We start from the raw sequence: 21571 nt of genomic DNA, 5'->3' as shown, positions 1-21571 counted from the left end.
TGGGTGAAATCTTTATAACTATTCTTGAATAAAGAGAACAAAATCTCAGGAAAAATATATATTCAAATAAGTACTCCAAATAAAGAAAATTATACAAAGCAATGTCACGTATACTCACCCAACTATGGAAGTTCTTGAATGTGTGATACTTTAGGGATTGATCAATCCTTCTTGTACCGGCAGGCACCGGACGAACACACGTGGCCGACCGACCGACCGAACTCATAATAAATGTGAGGGCGCGTGACAAAACTAAGGTAGTTAAAATACAACTCCGGAAAATAAGGAATACGCGTGTGAAGAAGGTATATTCCCCGGGTATTCCGGAGCACGATTGGTAAGACCTATCCAAGGGGTAGAAAGCCCATTAGGCAATCCTATAAATACGGTGCTCAACCCAGAGAAAGGTACGTTTTTCATTCACTTACTAAACCACACTTAGAATCTCATACTTACTTGAGCGTCGGAGTGCCTTCGCAGGTACCCTCCCCCACCCGACCGAAGGAAACACCCAGAAGGAGCGACCGACCGAAAGAGAAGAAGACCGACACATCAGCAATTATACCTCATCAACCGACCGTGCCTGGGCCCCATCTTTCCACTCAGGTACAATTGGCGCCCACCGTGGGGCCGAGGCAAATCTTCAATCTTTGAAGCTATAATGGTTGCGACAAGAAACAACAACGACGCTATGGCCGAACAAATGACTATGATTCAAACCCTCCAAACTCAGATGGAGGAACTGCGACAAAAGGGGATGGAAGACCATCGTCAACACGAAGAGGACAAACGCCGCCAGGAAGAAGAAATCGCCTTATTGAGAGAACAGAATGCACGACTCCAACGACAGGTCGATAATCCCGAACGAGAAGGCCAATCCCACACGGCCGACCTAACCGCCTCTCGCATACTTACACCGACCAACACCAATCCTGCTTCCAGAGCTGAAACGGTCGAAAGAAAGTCAAGTCAAAGGGGTCATCCTTTTACAGACGAAATTATCACCACACCACTTCCTAACAAATGGAGAGGTCTCGCTATTAAACTCTATGACGGCTCGACCGACCCGGACGAGCATCTAAATGTCTTCAAGACACAAATGACTTTGTATACCACAGATAACAATGTGTGGTGTAAAGTATTCCCCACGTCCCTCCAGGGAGAACCCCTTACCTGGTTTATAGAGCTGCCTCCGAACTCCATTGACGACTTTGACATCTTAACCGTAAAATTCTCCACTCAATATGCCACCAGCCGACCGCATCACATGTCCTCCATGTCTCTCCTAGCGGTACAACAAGAAAAAGGTGAATCTCTCAGAACCTTTCTAGATAGGTTCAACAAAGCATGTATGCACATCAGAGGACTCAAGCAGGAAGTTGCATTGCATCATTTGGTCTCGGCCATCCGGCCGAGCCGTTTTACTGAGAGTCTCATCAAGAAGCCGCCTCAAGACATGGAAGACCTTCGAACTCGAGCAACCAAATTCATGCAAATCGAAGAACACATAGATTACCACCAACGGTTCAAAACCGTCGGATCCGGAGTCTTCAAAGACCAAACCCCGAACAAAGAAAGAGAAGTCGAGACCGAACGAACCCTCCGAACCACCCCAAGGTCCGACCGGAACAGAGGAGGCCGAATCCCCAGGTTTAACAGTTACACCCCCTTAACTGTGCCGAGGGGACGAGCCCTAGATGAAGCACTGCAAACGGATTTAATTCCGACACCAAAACAGTATCAAACACCACCGAATGCAGATACTGCTAAGCGTTGTCAGTACCATCGGAATTTTGGTCACACGACCGAAGGTTGTCAAGCGTTGAAGGACAAAATCGAAGAGCTCATCCAGGCTGGCCATTTGCAGCAGTTCGTCAAGAGGACAAGGAATTCAAGATCCCCACCACGGAGTACCGACCGTCCATCCCGTGGTGTCGACCGATCATACCGTAACGATTACAAACGCCGAACTGACCATAACCAGGCTTCGCGGAAACGCAGTGAAAGCCCCGTTCGGCGTACACGCGCCCGCAGTACCAGTCCCGACCGAAACGCTCGCCCTCGCCAACGAGTCCGCGAAGTCATCAACATGATTGCTGGACCCGTTACCTTGGGCGAACCGAACCACGAAACAAATTACATAGCCGGGGGCTTTGCCGGCGGCGGGTGCTCAAATTCCGCCCGAAAGAAACATCTCCGGGACATCCAGTCCGCTCACGCTACTACGAGGAGGCGTCCACACATACCTCCAATCACTTTCACTGACGACGACTTCACAGCCATAGATCCAGCCCAGGACGACCCTATGGTAATCACTGTAGAAATTGACAAGTTCGCAATTGCCAAGACTTTGGTCGACCAAGGTAGCTCGGTCGACATATTATACTGGGAAATCTTCAAGAAAATGCACATCCCAGAATCAGATATTCAACCCTATAACGAACAAATTGTAGGGTTCTCAGGTGAACGGGTCGACACTAAGAGGTATATAGATTTATATACAACCTTTGGTGAGGAAGACGGTCTCCACAAAACAATAAACGTACGATATCTTCTGGTCAACGCCCAAACTTCCTACAACATCCTGCTCGGTCGTCCGTCCATCAACAGATTAAAAGCCATTGTTTCCACCCCACACTTAGCCATGAAATTCCCTTCGGCAACTAACGACATTGCAACCATCCATGTCGATCAAAAAACCGCTAGAGAATGTTATGTCGCAAGTTTGAAAAGTGAGCCAACTCGACGACTCTACACGACCAATCCGGACGACCGAGTCCCACAAAAACGAGGACGATCCCCCACTCGGCGTTCCGGACGGCACATGTCCCGTCGTCAGATGATAGCCCTTGTTGACCTCGACCCTCGTATGGACGACCCCCGTATGGAAGCAGGAGAAGACTTGCATCCATTCCCGCTTCGCGATGATCGCCACACTACGCACATCGGCACTTCGCTGAAACCGGACGACCGAATGGCCATCGGTACAACACTTGTTAAAAATGCCGATCTGTTCGCCTGGACGGCCGCTGATATGCCTGGCGTAGACCCACAGGTTATCACTCACCGATTATCACTGTATAAAGAGGCTAGGCCAATAGCTCAAAAGAAAAGACATCTAGGCGAGGAACGACGTCAAGCCGCACGTGACGAAGCGGATAAATTGTTACAAGCTGGATTCATTCGGGAAGCCCATTACACCACATGGCTCGCCAACGTGGTTATGGTAAAGAAAGCGAACGGAAAATGGCGAATGTGCGTTGACTACACGGACCTCAATAAGGCATGCCCAAAAGACTCTTACCCTCTACCTACCATTGATCGTCTCGTTGATGGAGCGGCCGGTCATCACATCCTCAGCTTCCTTGACGCCTACTCAGGTTATAATCAAATCCAAATGCACCCGGCCGACCGAAAGAAGACAACATTCATGACTGATTCCAATAATTTCTACTATGAAGTTATGCCCTTCGGACTCAAAAATGCCGAGGCCACTTATCAAAGACTAATGGACCATGTATTCCACGACATGATCGGCAGGAATGTTGAAGTCTATGTCGATGACATTGTCGTCAAGTCCGACTCATGCAAACAACATATTGCCGACCTAAAAGAAGTTTTTCAGGCACTCCGCCAACACCAGATGCGACTCAATCCTGACAAGTGTGCGTTCGGCGTCGAGGGGGGAAAGTTCTTAGGTTTTATGCTAACTCATAGAGGCATCGAAGCTAACCCCGAGAAATGTAAAGCTATCTCCGAAATGAGAAGTCCCAACTCCATTCAGGAAATTCAGAGACTTATCGGCCGACTCACCGCTCTATCCAGATTTGTTCATAAACTTGCCGAACGAACGAGACCCATCGTCCGACTATTGAAAAAAGCATCTCGCTTTGAGTGGTCGACCGAATGCGAAGAAATTTTCCTCCAATTGAAAACTTTTCTATCTTCCCCGCCGGTCATCCAGAAACCGGACGCCCGAGAGCCCATTATAGTCTACCTCGCCGTTTCACACGAAGCCGTCAGTTCAGTCTTAGTGCAAGAAATTAATTTTGAAGAACGACCAGTTTATTTCGTCAGCCGCGCCCTCCATGGCGCCGAAATCCGATACCAAACGATCGAAAAGGTAGCAATGGCTCTCATCATCACCGCCCGACGAATGCGTATGTATTTTCAAAATCATCGTATTATTGTCCGGACAAATTACCCCATTGTCAAGATTCTCACTAAGCCAGATTTAGCTGGACGAATGATCGGATGGACGATAGAACTATCCGAATTCCATATTCAATATCAACCGCGAGGAGCCATCAAGTCGCAAGCTCTTGCTGATTTCGCAGCCGAACTCACTCCTTCCTCAGCCGAGACTGCACACTCATCATGGATCCTATACGTGGACGGCTCCTCCAACGAAATGTCGTGCGGCGCTGGAGTCGTTTTGGAAGGCCCCGGCGAGATTGTCATCAAGCAAGCCCTCAAATTCGACTTCAAAACTTCAAACAACCAGGCGGAATATGAAGCCATTTTAGCCGGACTACGCCTCGCTCAAGAATTAGAAATAACAAAGTTAATCTGTAAAAGTGATTCCATGCTTGTCATCGGCAAGCTTAATGACGAATATGAAGTCCGAGAAAGCTTCCTACAGCGCTACTATCACTTAGTCAAACAGTCGATGAGCACCTTTTCTGAAATTTCCATGCAGCATGTTCGACGCAATCACAATACTCGCGCGGACGCCTTGTCCCGGTTAGCGACGACGAAGTGTAAAGGAATGCATAGGTCGGTCATCCATGTTACGCTCGCACGCCCAAGCATCGATCTACAGGAATGCCTCACGACCGACACGGAATCTACTTGGATTACCCCAATTAAGCAATATTTACTTAACGGCACATGTAGTCCTCCCGGCGAAAAAACCATGAAGCTGCAGGCCGCCCGTTTTGTCTTGATTGGCGACGACCTTTACCGCCGAGGGTATACCCGACCACTCCTTAAATGTTTGACGCCCGACCAAGCTTCCTATGTCGTCCGAGAGTTGCACGAAGGAATTTGCGGAACTCACTCTGGCGCACGAACAATGGCAGCCAAAGTATTCTGAGCCGGATACTACTGGCCGACCGTCCAAGGCGAATGCACCAGTTTCGTCCAAAAATGTCTTAAATGCCAAGAGTTTGGCACTTTGTCCCACCAAAAACCTGAGGAACTCCATTTTATGCTATCACCTTGGCCGTTTGTCCAATGGGGTATGGACATCATTGGCCCTTTCGCCCCCGGTAAAGGCCAGTGTAAATTCTTACTGGTCGGCATTGATTACTTCACCAAGTGGATCGAAGCCGAGCCTCTGACTGCGATCACCGCCCGCAATGTTCAAAATTTCGTATGGAAAAATATCGTTTGCCGCTTCGGACTTCCACAGATCATCATCACCGATAACGGTCGGCAATTCACCGACCGGACGTTATCTGAATTTTACGAGAAGCTCCACATCAAACACATCGCCAGTTCAGTCGAACATCCGCAGACAAACGGACAAGCAGAAGCTGCAAACAAAGTCATCCTGAACGAACTCAAGAAACGTCTCGGCCCAGCCAAGGGTAACTGGACGGAAGAACTCTTAGAGGTCTTATGGGCATATCGTTGTACTCCGCAAACGACTACACAAGAAACGCCATACAGCCTGACATATGGTACTGAAGCTATGATTTCCGTGGAGATTGGAGAACCTTCTCTCCGCCGACAAACCCTTGATCTTGATCTAAACAAGGAAAGTCTCTCGGTCGGCCTCGATCTCATCAACGAACTTCGGGACAAGTGTAGAATTAGAGAAGAAGCATGCAAAATTCGGGTGGCCAGACGATACAACTCCAAGGTCAAACCAAGACAATTCCACAAAGGCGACTTAGTATGGCGAATGCGGGGTAGCGCCCGGAAGGAAGGAGGCAAGTTCTCTAGCAATTGGGAAGGACCATTCCGCATAGCAGATACGGCAGCCAACGGAGCCTATTACTTAGAACATTTATCTGGGAAGGACATACCGAGAACGTGGAATGCCACGCATCTCAAATTTTATTACAGTTGAACTTAATAATAAAAGTGTACTCTTTCCTCGCTCGGTCGGTTTTTTCCTAAGGAGGGTTTACAACCGAGAAGGTTTTAACGAGGCACTATAAATTAAAATCCAAATCTCCTATTCCTTTTATTACTCAATTTATGCCTCGTTCGGCATCCAAATCATTACTTTAACGTAATCAGGATTATTTATGCCTCGTTCGGCATCCGAATTATTACTTTAACGTAATTGAAATTATTTATGCCTCATTCGGCATCCGAATTAACTTATTACTTTAACGTAATTAGAATTATTTATGCCTCATTCGGCATCCGAATTAACTTATTACTTTAACGTAATCAGGATTATTTATGCCTCGTTCGGCATCCGAATTATTACTTTAACTAGTAATTGGAATTATTTATGCCTCATTCGGCATCCGAATTAACTTATTACTTTAACGTAATCAGGATTATTTATGCCTCGTTCGGCATCCGAATTAACATTACTTTAACGTAATCAGGATTATCTATGCCTCGTTCGGCATCCGAATTAACTTATTACTTTAACGTAATCAGGATTATTTATGCCTCATTCGACATCCGAATTAACATTAACGTAATCAGGATTATTTATGCCTCGTTCGGCATCCGAATTAACTTATTACTTTAACGTAGTCAGGATTATTTATGCCTTGTGCGGCATCAGAATTAACTTATTACTTTAACGAAATCGCAATTATCTATGCCTCGTTCGGCATCAGGATTAACTTATTACTTTTTTCAGAATCATCCAGACCTCGTTCGACATTCGCATTATTGCTAACGAAATCAACTACGCCTCGGCCGGCATCCAAATTAATAAAATCTACTTACAACAAACACAAGGTTCAAATATACCAATCCGGTCAATCAGCAATCCAAAATAAAACCATTGTACGATGCCCACATGCCGGGTCCAGCAATTATCTATGGAATATTCATTAATTCTTCGAACGAAGCGTCCGGCTGTGGTCCCAGAGTCTCCGCCTCACCCTCCTCATTAATGTCGCCAGGGTTGGTCGGCACAAGTTTTCCTTCGACCACCATCTTCTCAATGTCATAGCGGTCGTCCTCCAGTGGCGTACCGTGCAGACAAGCCACTTGTTGGATGCCCAACCGAAAGTATTCTTCGCTAATGCGAAGCATGAAGTCGTGACACTTGGCCACTTCCGCTTTTAAAGCCTCCTCCCGGTCGGCTCCTCCTTTCAGTTGCGCCTCAAGACTCTTCGTGAGTTCCTCTTGCGCTTAAGGCCGTCTGCTTCTCCTCCAACTGGACCTTCAACCTCTCGGCTTTCTCGGTCGACATCTTAGTGGCTTGAGTAGCCTCGGTCACGTCTTTCTTTAACCGGGGTATGGTAACGGTCGTCACTCTCTCGAGCTCTTCAACCACCATCCGGCTTGCCATAAGCGCCCGGCTTTGTAACTCTAATGTTTCCACCATCAGTTTAGTTGTAGGGATGGTGGCAAAAATTTCATTCTCTTCGGCGGTCAGCTCCGCCTGCAGGTGGGCCGCTATGTCCATGCCGACCGCCAACAGCGTTGGCTCAGAGGTCGTTCGGGATGGCCCAGCTCGGCCGTCCTGATTTCCCTTCGGAGGCCGACCCCTTTTCTTCGCAGCAGCCGAGGCCCCCGCCGCAGGAACCGTTGTAGACGGCACTGCCGCCAACACCCCGGCCGTGTCGACAGAGGCCGACTGACCATCCCTACTCTGGCGCAGCTTGTTCATATACTCATGCAAAGAAGCGTCCGCCCGACTCATGATTTCTGCAAAACACACAGGAATTAAACACTATTAATGAAGTTATTCAGTCAAACCAAATTTACAATCACATACCAATAAAATCCGCCCAGGGATCGGACGACGCATATAACGAAATTATCTCCCTCGTAGGTAACTTGTGAGGGAGTTGGTCAAACACCACCATAACGGCCTTATCCAAAGCCGACTGAGCCGCATGAGAACTCGCGTTAAGCACAGTCGGATTCTGGGTCCAATGGAATGGAAACTTGGTAACACCATTATTATAAAAGTACTCTCGGTCGTCCGGCTCCACAAATATCTTGAAATATCGTTCCTTGAAGTTCTTGTAGGACGTGGTGAAGGCCGCAAAACGCACACTCCCCGGACGGCTGGTCAACGACACCCAACTTACGGGGTTGGACGAATGTGTGTTATAATAAAATAAAAACACTTTCGCTCTGGGCGTCAAGTCAAAAAGTTGACACACCATTCGGAAGGCCTGCATGCACGCCCATGAGTTCGGATGAAGTTGGGTTGGAGCTAGGTTGAGAAACCGTAGCACATCCATCGTGAACTCATCGAACGGCAACGTCACTTTCAAATCAGCGAATAACGTACTATAAACATAAAAGAAATCTACCGGAGCATTCTCCCTTCCATGACAGACACGGTCGGTGTACCCACATATTTCAGCAATGAGAATATCTGAGGGTAAACCCGACCGCACGACTGGGCCCTAGCTATCATTTTATCAAGGTCGTCCGGTTTTTTAAAGATAGTGGGTGTATTCCTAACGCTAATATCTACCCACTCATAGCTCGGACCCATGGACCCACTCGTACTTTCATCACTCCCGGACGATGACTCCCCACTCTCACCCGACTCTCTACTCCCTACTCTATTTGAAGAAAGTTGCGACATAACTAACCTTTCGTTCACAAATTAACACCTCGGTCGGCAACTATGGTTCGTACAGCGCAACAACTCGCAATGTGGACTCGGCAATCGGAGCAACTCGGATGTCGAACTCAATGAAACGTGATCTCTCTGCAACTGGGGACGCTATTTATAGCATTTCCCTCTCACCCCCATCCGTTAGATTCCCTCTCATCCTACGATCCATATCAGTCGGAAGTCGAAACGTCATTTAATCCACACCGCCGGATCCATCTCCGCCGTCTTCGACAAAAAGCGAACGTCCCGTCATTCCGTTACATTTAATGCCTGACACCTCGAAAGACACAACAATCATTACGACTCTTCGGCATTTATTCACCTCGAGCCTGGGGGGCAAGTGTACCGGCAGGCACCGGACGAACACACGTGGCCGACCGACCAACCGAACTCATAATAAATGTGAGGGCGCGTGACAAAACTAAGGTAGTTAAAATACAACTCCGGAAAATAAGGAATACGCGTGTGAAGAAGGTATATTCCCTAGGTATTCCGGAGCACGATTGGTAAGACCTATCGATAACCACCCTGAGCCCAAGGGGTAGAAAGCCCATTAGGCAATCCTATAAACACGGTGCTCAAGCCAGAGAAAGGTACGTTTTTCATTCACTTACTAAACCACACTTAGAATCTCATACTTACTTAAGCGTCGGAGTGCCTTCGCAGGTACCCTCCCCCGCCCGACCGAAGGAAACACCCAGAAGGAGCGACCGACCGAAAGAGAAGAAGACCGACACATCAGCAATTATACCTCATCAACCGACCGTGCCTGGGCCCCATCTTTCCACTCAGGTACACTTCTTCTTCAAGTTTTTTACTGTTTTGGGTTTTCTACAATAGATACAATGAAATTGAAATTCAAACGTTGACTATGGTTTGAACGAACCTTTAATATACCAAAATAGTTTCGGTTTATAATTCAATTGCATCAGTTACAGTTGTAATTTTGTCATAATACCTCATTGACTCTTCACATTCTTCTAATTTCAAATTATTGGCATGAGAAAAATAAAATTATGATACGTCATCCATAATAATAAGTTTATTCATTTATACAATAATTAGTTTATAGATTTATTTTACAAAATTATTTTATAGGCCTCTAATGAGTTGCATTTGAATAAAGGTATAAAAATGTTTAAAACCATCATTACGCAATCACTCACCCAGAGTCTAGAGTCTGATTAATTTGAATGTTCATACATTTTTTTTTTGCGCAAGAGGAATAACAAGTAATCACAAATATGCACATAGTAGAAATAATTTCTTCTCCTTCTAGAAAACATCAAATAGAAAAGTGTTTTGTTAACATTTTGTAATAATCCAATACTTTTTGGTACATCAAGTGTTCTTAACTTGTTCTTTGACTTTGTTTTCAAAACCTATTAAGGAAATAATAATTATCAAATTATATGCAATTATTGTATGCAATATTGTACGATATTGTACCCAATTATATGCAATTAATTTAATAATGATAGAATCTTATGATTAGTATCCCTACCTAATTAGATTGTAATTTGGAGAGAGAAACTCCCTATATATTTCCTATACATGAAGTAACGTAACCATACACATAAGAAAATAAGAAACATCTCTTCTTCTTACCATTTTTTGTACCATTTTCTTACATGGTATTAGAGCACCGATTTTGGTGCCCTGACAGCCTTTCCATTTTTATCCCTTAAATAAAAGATCATGTCTGGCAAAGAAGGCATCAGTAACGAGTCCGATAGAAACCTCGTACAAGGCTTCAATGCCGAGCAAATTCAACAATTGGCAAAGACTATTTACTCGCTCAACAATAACGGTAAAAGTGACACGTTTGTTAGCTCTGCAGGTCTGTTTGCCCTTAACTTCTCTTCTAATTCTGCTTTTACGAAACCATGGATTTTGGATAGCGGAGCAACCGATCACATTGCATATGATTCACAATTTTTCACACACACTTCATCAACATTTATTCTGAATGTTAATATGCCCACAGGCTCAACTATGCTCATCTCATCTACAGACACAATTAAATTCAATGAAAAAATCACTCTCAAAGATGTTCTTTGTGTTCCTTCTTTTAATTTAAATCTCATGTCCGTTAGTAAGATAACCAGTTCACTAAATTGTTGTGTCGTTTTTACTCCACATGGTTGTGTTTTGCAGGACTTGGCTATAGGGAGGATGATTGGCTTTAGTAAACAACACACTTATACTACATGTCCCCTCTTCCAAACCAAGCCCCGCATCTCAAATATCGACCGACCCTGATTTATGGCACAAGCGCCTCAGACATCCTTCTCCAACGTGTTTACAACTTGCATCTTCCTTAATACCTATCCCTATGAATAAAAATATCATTCTCATTCATAATTTACTATTTGTCCCAAAGCTAAACAGACAAGGCTACCTTTCCTTTAAGCACAATAAAATCTCATTCTCCATTTAATATATTGCATTGTGACATTTGGGTCCTCATAAAACCCCATCTCATTTTGGAAAACGTTTTTTTTCTCACTATAATCGATTACTATACTAGATGCACTTGGTTATTTCTTATGAATCACAAGTCTGAAACCCAACATCTCTTAGAATCATTCATTACTTTTGCACAAAATCAATTTCAGGCATCTATTAAAACCATCCGCGTTGACAACATATTGGAATTTATTTCTATGCGTAATTTTTTTTTCAAAAAAAGGTATAGAATGTCAACGAACTTGTGTGTCACTCCTCAACAAAATGGAGTAGTAAAACGCAAACATAGACACATTTTAAACACAGCACGAGCCCTCCTATTTCAGTCTCATTTACCATTAGAATTTTGGGGGAATGCGTTTTAACCGCCACATATATCATTAATCGCTTGCCAACACATTTACTAAAAAATAAATCACCTTTTGAGATGCTATATAATCGCCCACCTTCACTTTCTCACTTAAAAACTTTTGGTTGTCTATGTTATGCAACTGTTGTTTCACCTAAGAAGAAATTTGATCCGCGCGCTCGACAGTGCATATTCATTGGTTATCCTCTCAATCAAAAAGCATACAAATTATTTGATATAGATGTAGACACTTTTTTTACAAGTCGGGATGTCATCTTCCATGAAAGTGTTTTCCCATTCTGCCAACAGTCACAGACACAATCCGCACCTCCATCACAAGGTATTTTGCCCACTATTGACAATGACTTACCCACTCCTGTCCAACATTCACTCGATCAACCTTCTTCTCTTACTCATCACAATGCACCTGAACCTCCACCAAACCAACCTTCTTCTCCTACTCGTCACAATACACCTGAACCTCCATCAAACCAACCCTCTTCTCCTACTCGTCACAATGCACCTGAACCTCCATCAAACCAACCTTCTTCTCCTACTCGTCATAATACACCTGAAACTCCAATAGACCAACCTTCTTCTCCCATGCCAAGAAGTCTAGCACCCATCACCAAACCTTCTCAAATTGACCTTCCTGTTCGACGATCCAGTCGCACAGCAACCCCACATTCCTGGCTTCAAGACTACGTAACGGGATCCCAAGCCAATCATTCGACCACTGCCCAAGACCGGCCGAATGGAACCAGGTATCCTATGCATCATTTTCTTTCTAATTCACGATTTTCTTCTACACATAGTGCATATCTTGCTAACATCACATCCACCAAAGAACCTCACACTTATGCTCAAGTTATCCTTAATCCAAATTGGCAAAAAGCAAAGGACGAAAAGCTTTCCGCCTTGCAGCTAAATCAAACATGGACCTTGACACTGCTACCTGCTGGGCAGAAACCCATCGGATGCAAATGGGTCTATAAAATAAAGTACAACTCAGATGGTAGCGTCGATAGATATAAGGCGCGCCCTGTCGCAAAGGGGTACTCTCAGATTGAAGGTGTCGACTATTCTGAAACTTTTTCACCAACAGCAAAATTAACAACTTTGAGGTGTCTCCTCACCATTGCAGCAGCCAAAAATTGGTTTACTCACCAGCTAGCTGTGCAAAATGCCTTCTTACATGTCACATTGCATGAAATTATTTACATGGACTTGCCACCCGGGCATCATCGACAAGGGGAGAACATTGTATGACGACTCAACAAATTCCTTTATGGTCTCAAACAAGCATCTCAGACATGGTTTTCAACATTTTCTCATGTGATTAAATCTGTAGGATTTCAACAGTCCAAGACAGATTACTCTCTATTCACAAGACAGAATAATTCATCATTTACTGCCCTTTTGATTTATGTGGATGATATTCTTTTGACAAGAAATGATTTGACAGAAATTTAGCGTGTTAAAGATTGTTTATTACAACAATTTCACATTAAAGATCTTGGAGACCTAAAATACTTTCTAGGGATTGAATTTTCCCGTTCCAAAGTTGGTATTTACATGTCCCAAAGAAAATACGCGCTTGATATTTTGCAGGATACGGGACTCACAGGTGCTCGTCCAGAAAAATTCCCAATGGAACAATACCTAAAACTCACACCAGACGATGGAGTCAAATACCTAAAGGATCCAATCAAATACAGGCGACTCGTGGGACGACTGATATACCTCACGGTTACTCGGCCCGACATAGCATTTTCGGTTCGGACCCTAAGTCAATATATACAGGATCCACAGAAACCTCATTGGGATGTCGTAATTCGAGTCCTAAAGTACATCAAAGGATCACTAGGACAAGGATTGTTATTGCCATCCGAAAACAATCTGACATTGACAGCTTATTGCGACTCAGACTAGGGAGGTTGTCAGACAACTCGGAGATCAGTATCTTGGTATTGCATTTTTCTTGGTTCTTCTATTATCTCATGGAAGTCAAAAAAATAGACAAACGTATCAAGATCATTAGCGGAAGCAGAATACCGCGCGATGGCCAATACTTGTTTGGAGATAGTTTGGTTGCGATATCTGTTGCATGATTTAAAGGTGCCATGTAACTTGCCAGCTCAACTTTTCTATGACAATCAAGCGACATTACATATAGCAGCAAACCCAGTATTTCATGAACGCGCAAAACACATTGAGATAGACTGTCACATTGTGCGAGAAAAATTACAAGCTGGGATAATCGGTCCTTCATATGTACCGACACAGTATCAACTCGCAGATATTTTTACGAAGGCACTGGGCAAGAAACGGTTTTTGACGCTACGACACAAGTTGGGGGTTCATGATCTTCACCTACCAACTCGAGGGGGAGTATTAAGGAAATAATAATTATCAAATTATATGCAATTATTGTATGCAATATTGTACCCAATTATATGCAATTAATTTAATAATGATAGAATCTCATGATTAGTATCCTTACCTAATTAGATTGTAATTTGGAGGGAGAAACTCCCTATATATTTCCTATAAATGAAGTGATGTAACCATACACATAAGAGAATAAGAAACATCTCTTCTTCTTACCATTTTTTTTTATCATTTTCTTATAAAACCAATCAAATTTTACTTCACACTTTCGTGAAGCTTATGCATCATTTCTTGGGTAGACAGTGTATGCCCCGATGTGGGTTTTTTGATGAGGGGTGTAGGGTTTCTTTTGTGGTTAGTGGAGCAGAGCTTGGCTGGAGTAAGGTTCTGGAACTTGGTGTTTTTGAAGGGCTTGAGATTCTCGCCGCTGCTTCTTCTTTCTTTCTCTTTTTTGTAGGTAGTATTTGGGTATGGTTCATAGGTGAGATGAAGTTAGTGGGAGAAACACTCTTTGGTGCTCTAAAGGGACGAAGGAGGGGGACCCGAAAATTGGGGTGGATGTGAGAGGTGTTAATTGCATGCGACATTGGACAGCAGTGGCTCGAGTACTGGCAGTTGAATGGATCTAAGTGCCAGTAACGGTGTTGCGAAGTGAGGCCTGGTGTGCACGGAGGCTATTTTTGGTTGCATTGGGCGGCGCAGGGATTGGGGCGTTGGTGGTTGAGCGGCTCAAGGTGCAAGGAGCGGTGTTGCAGAGTGCAACCTGGTGTGTGCGGAGGCTGTTTTAGGGGCTGGATGGAACGGTGTGGCAGCGATGGTGGTGGCATGGTGCAGGTGTGGGTGGCACTGGTGGTTTAAAAATAATGAGTCTTGCTAGGTGGGGGAACATGTGCTTCTATGGCCGCCTATCAGGTATGATGGTTCTCAAGCCGTACTTCAATAGCAGATAGATATTTTTGGATGGAGTTTAGTATTTTATTTATGTCTTTTGTTTGGATTTTAGCAATGAAAGCACCAATGATAGAAAACTTCTACCTATACTAAGACTAAGTGTAAGGAATACTAAAACTACTAAAATTAGGGTTTTCCTATTTTGAGAAACCTTGTCACCTAAATAGGTGATTGAGCTTGGGTCTGACTATGATATCGAGTCTCTCTTAACACAATCCCCTCATAATTTCAGTATAAAAAAATTTAAACGAAAATGGTGGAATCATCACACAAGTTTGTTTTGGTTCGATATTAATATTGAAGTTATGTGTTGCTATAATACAGTTTCTTCATAACAAAGTAGTGAAGTCGTGTCATATCCAATCTAATAATTAAAAAAAATGCTCATTTACATGATTTACGAAAAAAATTACCCCATTTTAATGCAAAAATCTATTTACATATTTATAATTTATTACACTATTTTAATGCAAAAATCTATTTACATATTTATAATTTATTACACTATTTTAATGCAAAAATCTATTTACATTTTTATAGTTTTCTATAATTTAACTAACTTGAATATTGTAAAATCTTCTACCGTTGAATCTTCTATCATTGTCTTCCACCAATTCAATCATCATACCGAAATGGTTCTCAATTAGTTTTAATAATAATATTATAAATAAAATAAAAGTAATTTAATATCAGCCAACTCTGACTAGTTCAGTGTAAACCCAAACCCGAAAACTAAAAGGAACAGGGATTGAAGTCAAAAGACCGAGTGGACTAACAGGTACTTTCTTTTACTCGGAAACTAATTTGGAAACGTGGTACACATGAGGTACACTGTTACCAGAGTGTGATTCTTGACCAAAACCAGCTACACATGTTTTGTTTTTCCACTACAACAATCTAAACACTTCACGACAAAAATAATAATAAAAACAGGAAAATGACTAAATATTATAAACAGTTTAGTAATTGAAATCACAAAAACTATCATCTTATCCTTAAATATGAAAACGTGTGAGTATTATATCGTTATTATGTTTTAATTTTTTCTTATTAAACTATACTATCTTTCTTCCTATTTATTAAGAAAAAAGTAATCAATTTATTAAAATCAATGAAAAAGTTTAAGTTCGTTATTTTTAAGGCTTAATTATAATTATGTTGTCAATATTTTTAAAAAGTGATGATATTTTGAGATCTTGTTTCATCTTACGCCCACAATAAAATATTAACATTTATAATAAAAAATAATAATAAAATATTTATTAAAAATATAAGAAAAATAAAAAATATTAAAATAATTTTTAAAATTAAAAATAATTAAAATATTAAAATTTATTGGAGTATAAGGTGAAGCATGGTGTCAAAAATACCATTTTCCTTTTCAAAAACTCTTAATTTTCATTTAATTTTTTTCATAGAATTTTGATTTTTTGATTTTACAAATTTACAATTTTGATATTTAACATTTTTCTTTATACAATTTCGTTCTTCGATTTTTTTTAAAAATATGTAAGTTTGGTCCTAAATGTTTCTTCTATGTAATTTTGATTTCTTAATTATGTTTATCATTATTCAATTTTTATTTTTCAAAACTTTCATAGTTATACTTAATATTAACCAATTAAGTGTTTTTAGTTTCATAATTTGGAAATTAAATGAATAGATATTTCTGTTTTTTTAAAAAAACATTGAAGAATTATATTTTTGTAGGTACAATCATCATTTTTTCTCTTCAGCCACTTTAATGTAATTTTTTCCATAAAAATTAAAAGAAACTTTATTGATATCAAGTTGATGTGCTAAATGCTTACTATGGTAATTCATAATTTTTATTAAGAACTACAGCTCGAAACATATAAAAAAAATCCTTCTTTCAGTTTCATAAATGTTTTTAAAATAATATATATATATATATATAATTACCAATAATTAAAAATTAAGACACTAAAATAGTGAAACAAATTAGAGACCAAAATTACAATTAATTTAATTTTAATTGATAATTGCATATTTTAAAGTCAAGTTAACTACCATAGGAAATGTGTCTCAGTGCCTCGTAGTACACTTTTTAATAATTTTAAGGTGTACGGGTAATTCAACATGAAATAAATTTCAAAATAGGAGAATGTTTCCTATAAATAAAAACAAGAATAATCTTTTGTTTCTTATAAAGGAGAATAAATATAATAATGTTTAAAATCATTTTGATAATAAATTTAAGTTTTAAAAAAGCAATTTGATATTAAGTTGTATCACCTTTACTTTTACCATTTATTTTTAAAATAAACTTAAAACCAAAGCAAATTACCTAAGTACACCCTTTTCCCCAAATATTACCAAATGCCCCTATTTTCAATTGGGTCCTTAGAGACTACCCTGTTTCCCCTTTTTTTTCTCTCTTAAATCAGACTTTTAAAAAGAAAGTAAAATTATGAAATAATAAATATAAAACTAATTTTAAAAGATAGATAATGCTAAACTCATAATTCTTTTATTAAAAGATAACTTAAATTCATTTTTTTGTAAATTGAAAATAATTTAATTAATTTATTCATATATTATTATTAATGGTTTGATAAAATAAGTAATTTTAATTTAATTAATATTAATAAATTATTACAATATGTTGTATTTTAATTTTTATATATAATTTGTTGTCAATAATTTAAAACATAGTATAAAATTATTATTATTATTATTATTATTATAATTGAACTAAATTTATAAACTAACTATTATACTTAAAATAAAACCATTGATTTACTATGTTAAAACTATTTATTTAAATTGTTAATTTAATTGATCTATATAACCGAAATAAATATTTGTATTTAAGACTAATTGTAAATTCATGTATGAAAAAAAATAAGAATACTAATTATACATGAAAATAAAAATTTAAACTTAAATTAAATTAGTAATTTGATTGCTATTAAATTGTGTTTTCAAAAGCCAATTTGATATCGTATCTCCTTTGGTTTTTACAGGCTGAGATACTGAATCAAATATTTGATTTTTTTTTGTTTTAAAAAACTTAACTGTGCCCATCTTAATCCAAATTAGTTATTAAAATAAAAGTATATTAGAATCATATAGAAAGAAAGATAAATAATTTTATACTAAAATCTAGATTAATGTGAAAAAAATATTGAAAAATTATAAAGGGGTGTCTTCTATTATTCTATTCTGTTTAAAAAAAGTAATAATTTTTTAAAAAGAAATGACCTTTTCTAGTCAACATGCCTATTGGGACCAAGCATTCGCTCTGGGACACATCCTTTTCTTGATGTTGCGTCTATAAATTGGAAACCTTTGCAACCACGGCCTCCCCACAACCCAATTATCCTTTGTTTTGTGCTTGCTGTGAAAAAACACACGTGGGTTTGGTTCTTTCTGATGGAAAAGTTAATCACTTGAGAGGGAGGTTCTTTCGTTCGTTCGTTAGTTTTTGTTTCAGAGAGATGGAAAGGCTCCAAGGCTTTGTTGTGAAAGGGGGCATAAAATTACCAATTGGGTTCAGGTTTTGTCCCACAGATCAAGAGCTTCTCCTTCACTACCTCAAGAACAAGGCCTTTGCTCTACAATTACCTGCTTCAGTCATTTCAGACTGTGATGTGTTTCAGACTGACCCATGGTTGCTTCCAGGTTCGTCCCAATTTTTCTTTTCCTTCTTTCTTGAAAACAAAATACCTTCAAATTTCGATTTACCCTTGTTTCAATTCCGCAACTTCTGAACAATAATTGACCATATCAGAAACATTTTTCGCTCGAAATTTTCATTATGCTTTTGATGTATCTTCTACCCAGAAACATCTTAATACAAAATGTTTATCATTATAATTTCGATTCATTTTTTGAGTTGGTTATAGTATTCTTTAGTTAAACCCTCTCCTAACTGATTCTTGAAATCGGTCACATCTCGATACCAAAGGAAATCAATCGTGTTACCGATACAATATTAAAATTTGGTTAGAAAGATTTTTATAACTAGCAACGGTGATTGTAATTAGTTTTTTTTCCAAACTCAAAGCTCGAAACTTTGTCAATGTTTTGATCTTAAAAGAATTTCGATATATTAAGAAATATATATATATATATATGCATATATATATATGTATATATATGTATGTATATATATATAAATTGTTTTGTTGTAGAACTAAATTAAGCATACCACAGTCGAGATTTAAAGGTGTCGAATTTGAAGGGAATAAATTCTTTCTAATTGAGAGACTAAGAGAATAAGGATATTGTTCACATTTAAAATATTTTATCATGTTAGAATTTAAAGTTCCATCACAATTAATTTGATTCTAAAAAAATATTGATTGATTAATATATATATAAATTGTGGTTGTTATCAATTCCTTTAATATACTACTTACTAAAATAAGCTCTGATATCTCAAAATTGAGTCTATGTTTAAATTAATTTCAGAATCTAAAAAAAAATGGTGAAATTCATCAAATTAAATATATATGGATGTTCCTAAAATTGTTTAGGTGACCCAATACATCTAATAATCACCCCAACAAAACCATCACCATCTTAGAATTTGAAATTATCCTTCACCCAATTTTAGTAGTTAGCACGAAAGATAATCGTTGTCAAGTAATTGAAAAAATTGGAAGATGCAGTATAATTTGTCTTAAATGCTTGTTATTATGTCTGAATTCTTGAAATGGAAAATATGAGGAGTTTCCTTTGTTGAAGCATGATGTTGAATTATTTTTGGTGAATCGTACTTGTAGGTGATTTGAGGGAAAAGAGGTACTTTTTTAGCAATTGTGGAAAAGTGAACAAGAAAAGTGCTGGTTCGGGTTGTTGGAAATGTGTTGGAAAAGAAAAAGAAATAAGGCGTTGTGAAAGCAACGAGGTAATTGGGATGAAGAAAACACTTATGTTCTGCAAAGGTTCTAATGACACAAGAACTCGCTGGGTCATGCACCAATTACGTCTTCTAACTTCCTACCCATATCAGGTAAACACAAATTTAAGCAAACTTTTAAGATTTTTTTTATTTTAAATTCCGTAATTTCCACTTATATAACCTTGTTAAGAAGACTTTTTTATGCTGGAAAAAAAAATAAGTTTTATAAGAATCTTCCACTGAGTATGTGGGTTTTTATTCTCATGTTGGATTTATATTTTAAAAGATAATATTTTCAGGAAATTATATTATTTTACTATAATCTTTTTCTCAAAAATTAGGAGATGAGAATTTTCTTTTTCAACTTAACAAGTTTTGTTATAAATATATATTCTTATTAAATTATTTAATGTAGGAAATAACTGAGATTTGTGGGAGAAATAACAAATCACTCTTTAATTTTTTTTAAATATATAAACATACATAATAATTCCTAAAATAATAATTTCGAGGATTCCGAAGTATCTTATCCCTAATTTTATTTTAAACTAATAGTACATGCTTGTGTAATTTTATTAAGAAATTATTAAGCCACCTAACTGGAATGCTTGTACAGTCGACAATGATATATCATTCACTACAATGATATTTATGTTAAAAAAAATGTGATTTTAGAGTTAAGCAAACACACATAAGTCATATTCTTCGGTTAGCAACATAATTTTTTAAAATAAATTTTATTTATCTATATATATATATAGTATTTGTGTATTACACTTTTAAATAATTCAATGTAATCCTTACGGAGAAGCTCTCAATGTATATCTAAAAGAGTTATTCCTCATCTTTAATATTTATTTTCTTAAATTACTCATTAAAACCATTTTTTTTAGAAAATAACTATTTCTGGAAGTATCTTAATCACTCCTCAAAAAAGAAAAAATATATAGAAAGAAAGAGATATTCATTTTATGGGTTGTCAAATGAAAGTGAGTGTAAAAGAACTTTTTTTCCAGTTCCAACGAGAGGGTATTGTGCCTAAGCTGCATTATTTGTTTTACTTTTCCATTATTTGACGAACTGAGAATTTATCCATTCTCCAGCAGATGGCAGTGGGAGATTTTGCAGTGTATGTCATATTTCAGAAAAGGAAGAAGACAAAAACATCTAACCGGAGAGTCTCTAGTAGCAGGAAACTTGAGAGAGTAGATGATGTTAAAGCTAGTATGATGGATTTTAAAGTGGAATTTGGTGATGATAATATAGAGCTTCCCCCACCTTCTTCCCCATCTTTAAGTGAAGACTGTAGTGAAACAACTTAACAAGTTAGACTAGGATTTAACTTCCAGAGTAGAACAGTGTTTGCCTCATATTTTCCTCAATTCTATGGGAAAACTACCATCATCTTTACTTTGTAATAAATGAAACCACGTTTTACCTAACGTCCTATGTTTCTTTTGCCGTTTAAACATCCTTCAACCGCCAATTTTTACACTTTTCAAGACCAAACTAGAAGTAGTGTATCACTGCATTGCCTTCAAATAAAAAAAAAACAAAAAAACATCACTTTATTATTAAATAATCAAAATTTAAAAAAAATGTAATTACACGATAATTACATTACTATTCGTTGTTATTTGATTTGGACAATGCGTTTTTCGACGTGGAAGTTATAAGTCGATGATGAAAGTTGATCTTCCTTTAAGGATTGTCGAGCTTTATTACTAGAAGTCGAGTGATGGTTCATCTATAGAAAATT

General features: G+C 38.8%; 2 protein-coding genes across 3 annotated transcripts; both read left to right on the top strand.

Annotated features, from left to right (window-relative positions):
- Window positions 1–661: 661 nt before the first annotated feature.
- Window positions 662–5095, top strand: LOC137838311 (uncharacterized). Its single transcript, XM_068647561.1, has one exon. The coding sequence runs from the start codon at window positions 662–664 to the stop codon at window positions 5093–5095; it is 4434 nt and encodes a 1477-aa protein (XP_068503662.1).
- Window positions 5096–18216: 13121 nt separating this feature from the next.
- Window positions 18217–21254, top strand: LOC137837310 (NAC domain-containing protein 83-like). 2 transcript variants are annotated; one of them, XM_068646281.1, is made up of 3 exons: window positions 18217–18587; window positions 19694–19923; window positions 20919–21254. In XM_068646281.1, the coding sequence occupies exons 1-3, from the start codon at window positions 18404–18406 to the stop codon at window positions 21132–21134; spliced, it is 630 nt and encodes a 209-aa protein (XP_068502382.1). In that variant the 5' UTR covers window positions 18217–18403; the 3' UTR covers window positions 21135–21254. The 2 variants fall into 2 exon arrangements, with proteins under 2 accessions (XP_068502382.1, XP_068502381.1); XM_068646280.1 differs by having other exon boundaries at window positions 20916–21254.
- The last annotated feature ends 317 nt before the right edge of the window (window positions 21255–21571 follow it).

This window comes from Phaseolus vulgaris, chromosome 4 (genome assembly GCF_000499845.2).
Source record: "Phaseolus vulgaris cultivar G19833 chromosome 4, P. vulgaris v2.0, whole genome shotgun sequence".
Classification (NCBI taxonomy): Eukaryota; Viridiplantae; Streptophyta; class Magnoliopsida; order Fabales; family Fabaceae; genus Phaseolus; species Phaseolus vulgaris.
This window is presented reverse-complemented; position numbering and strand designations above follow the sequence as displayed.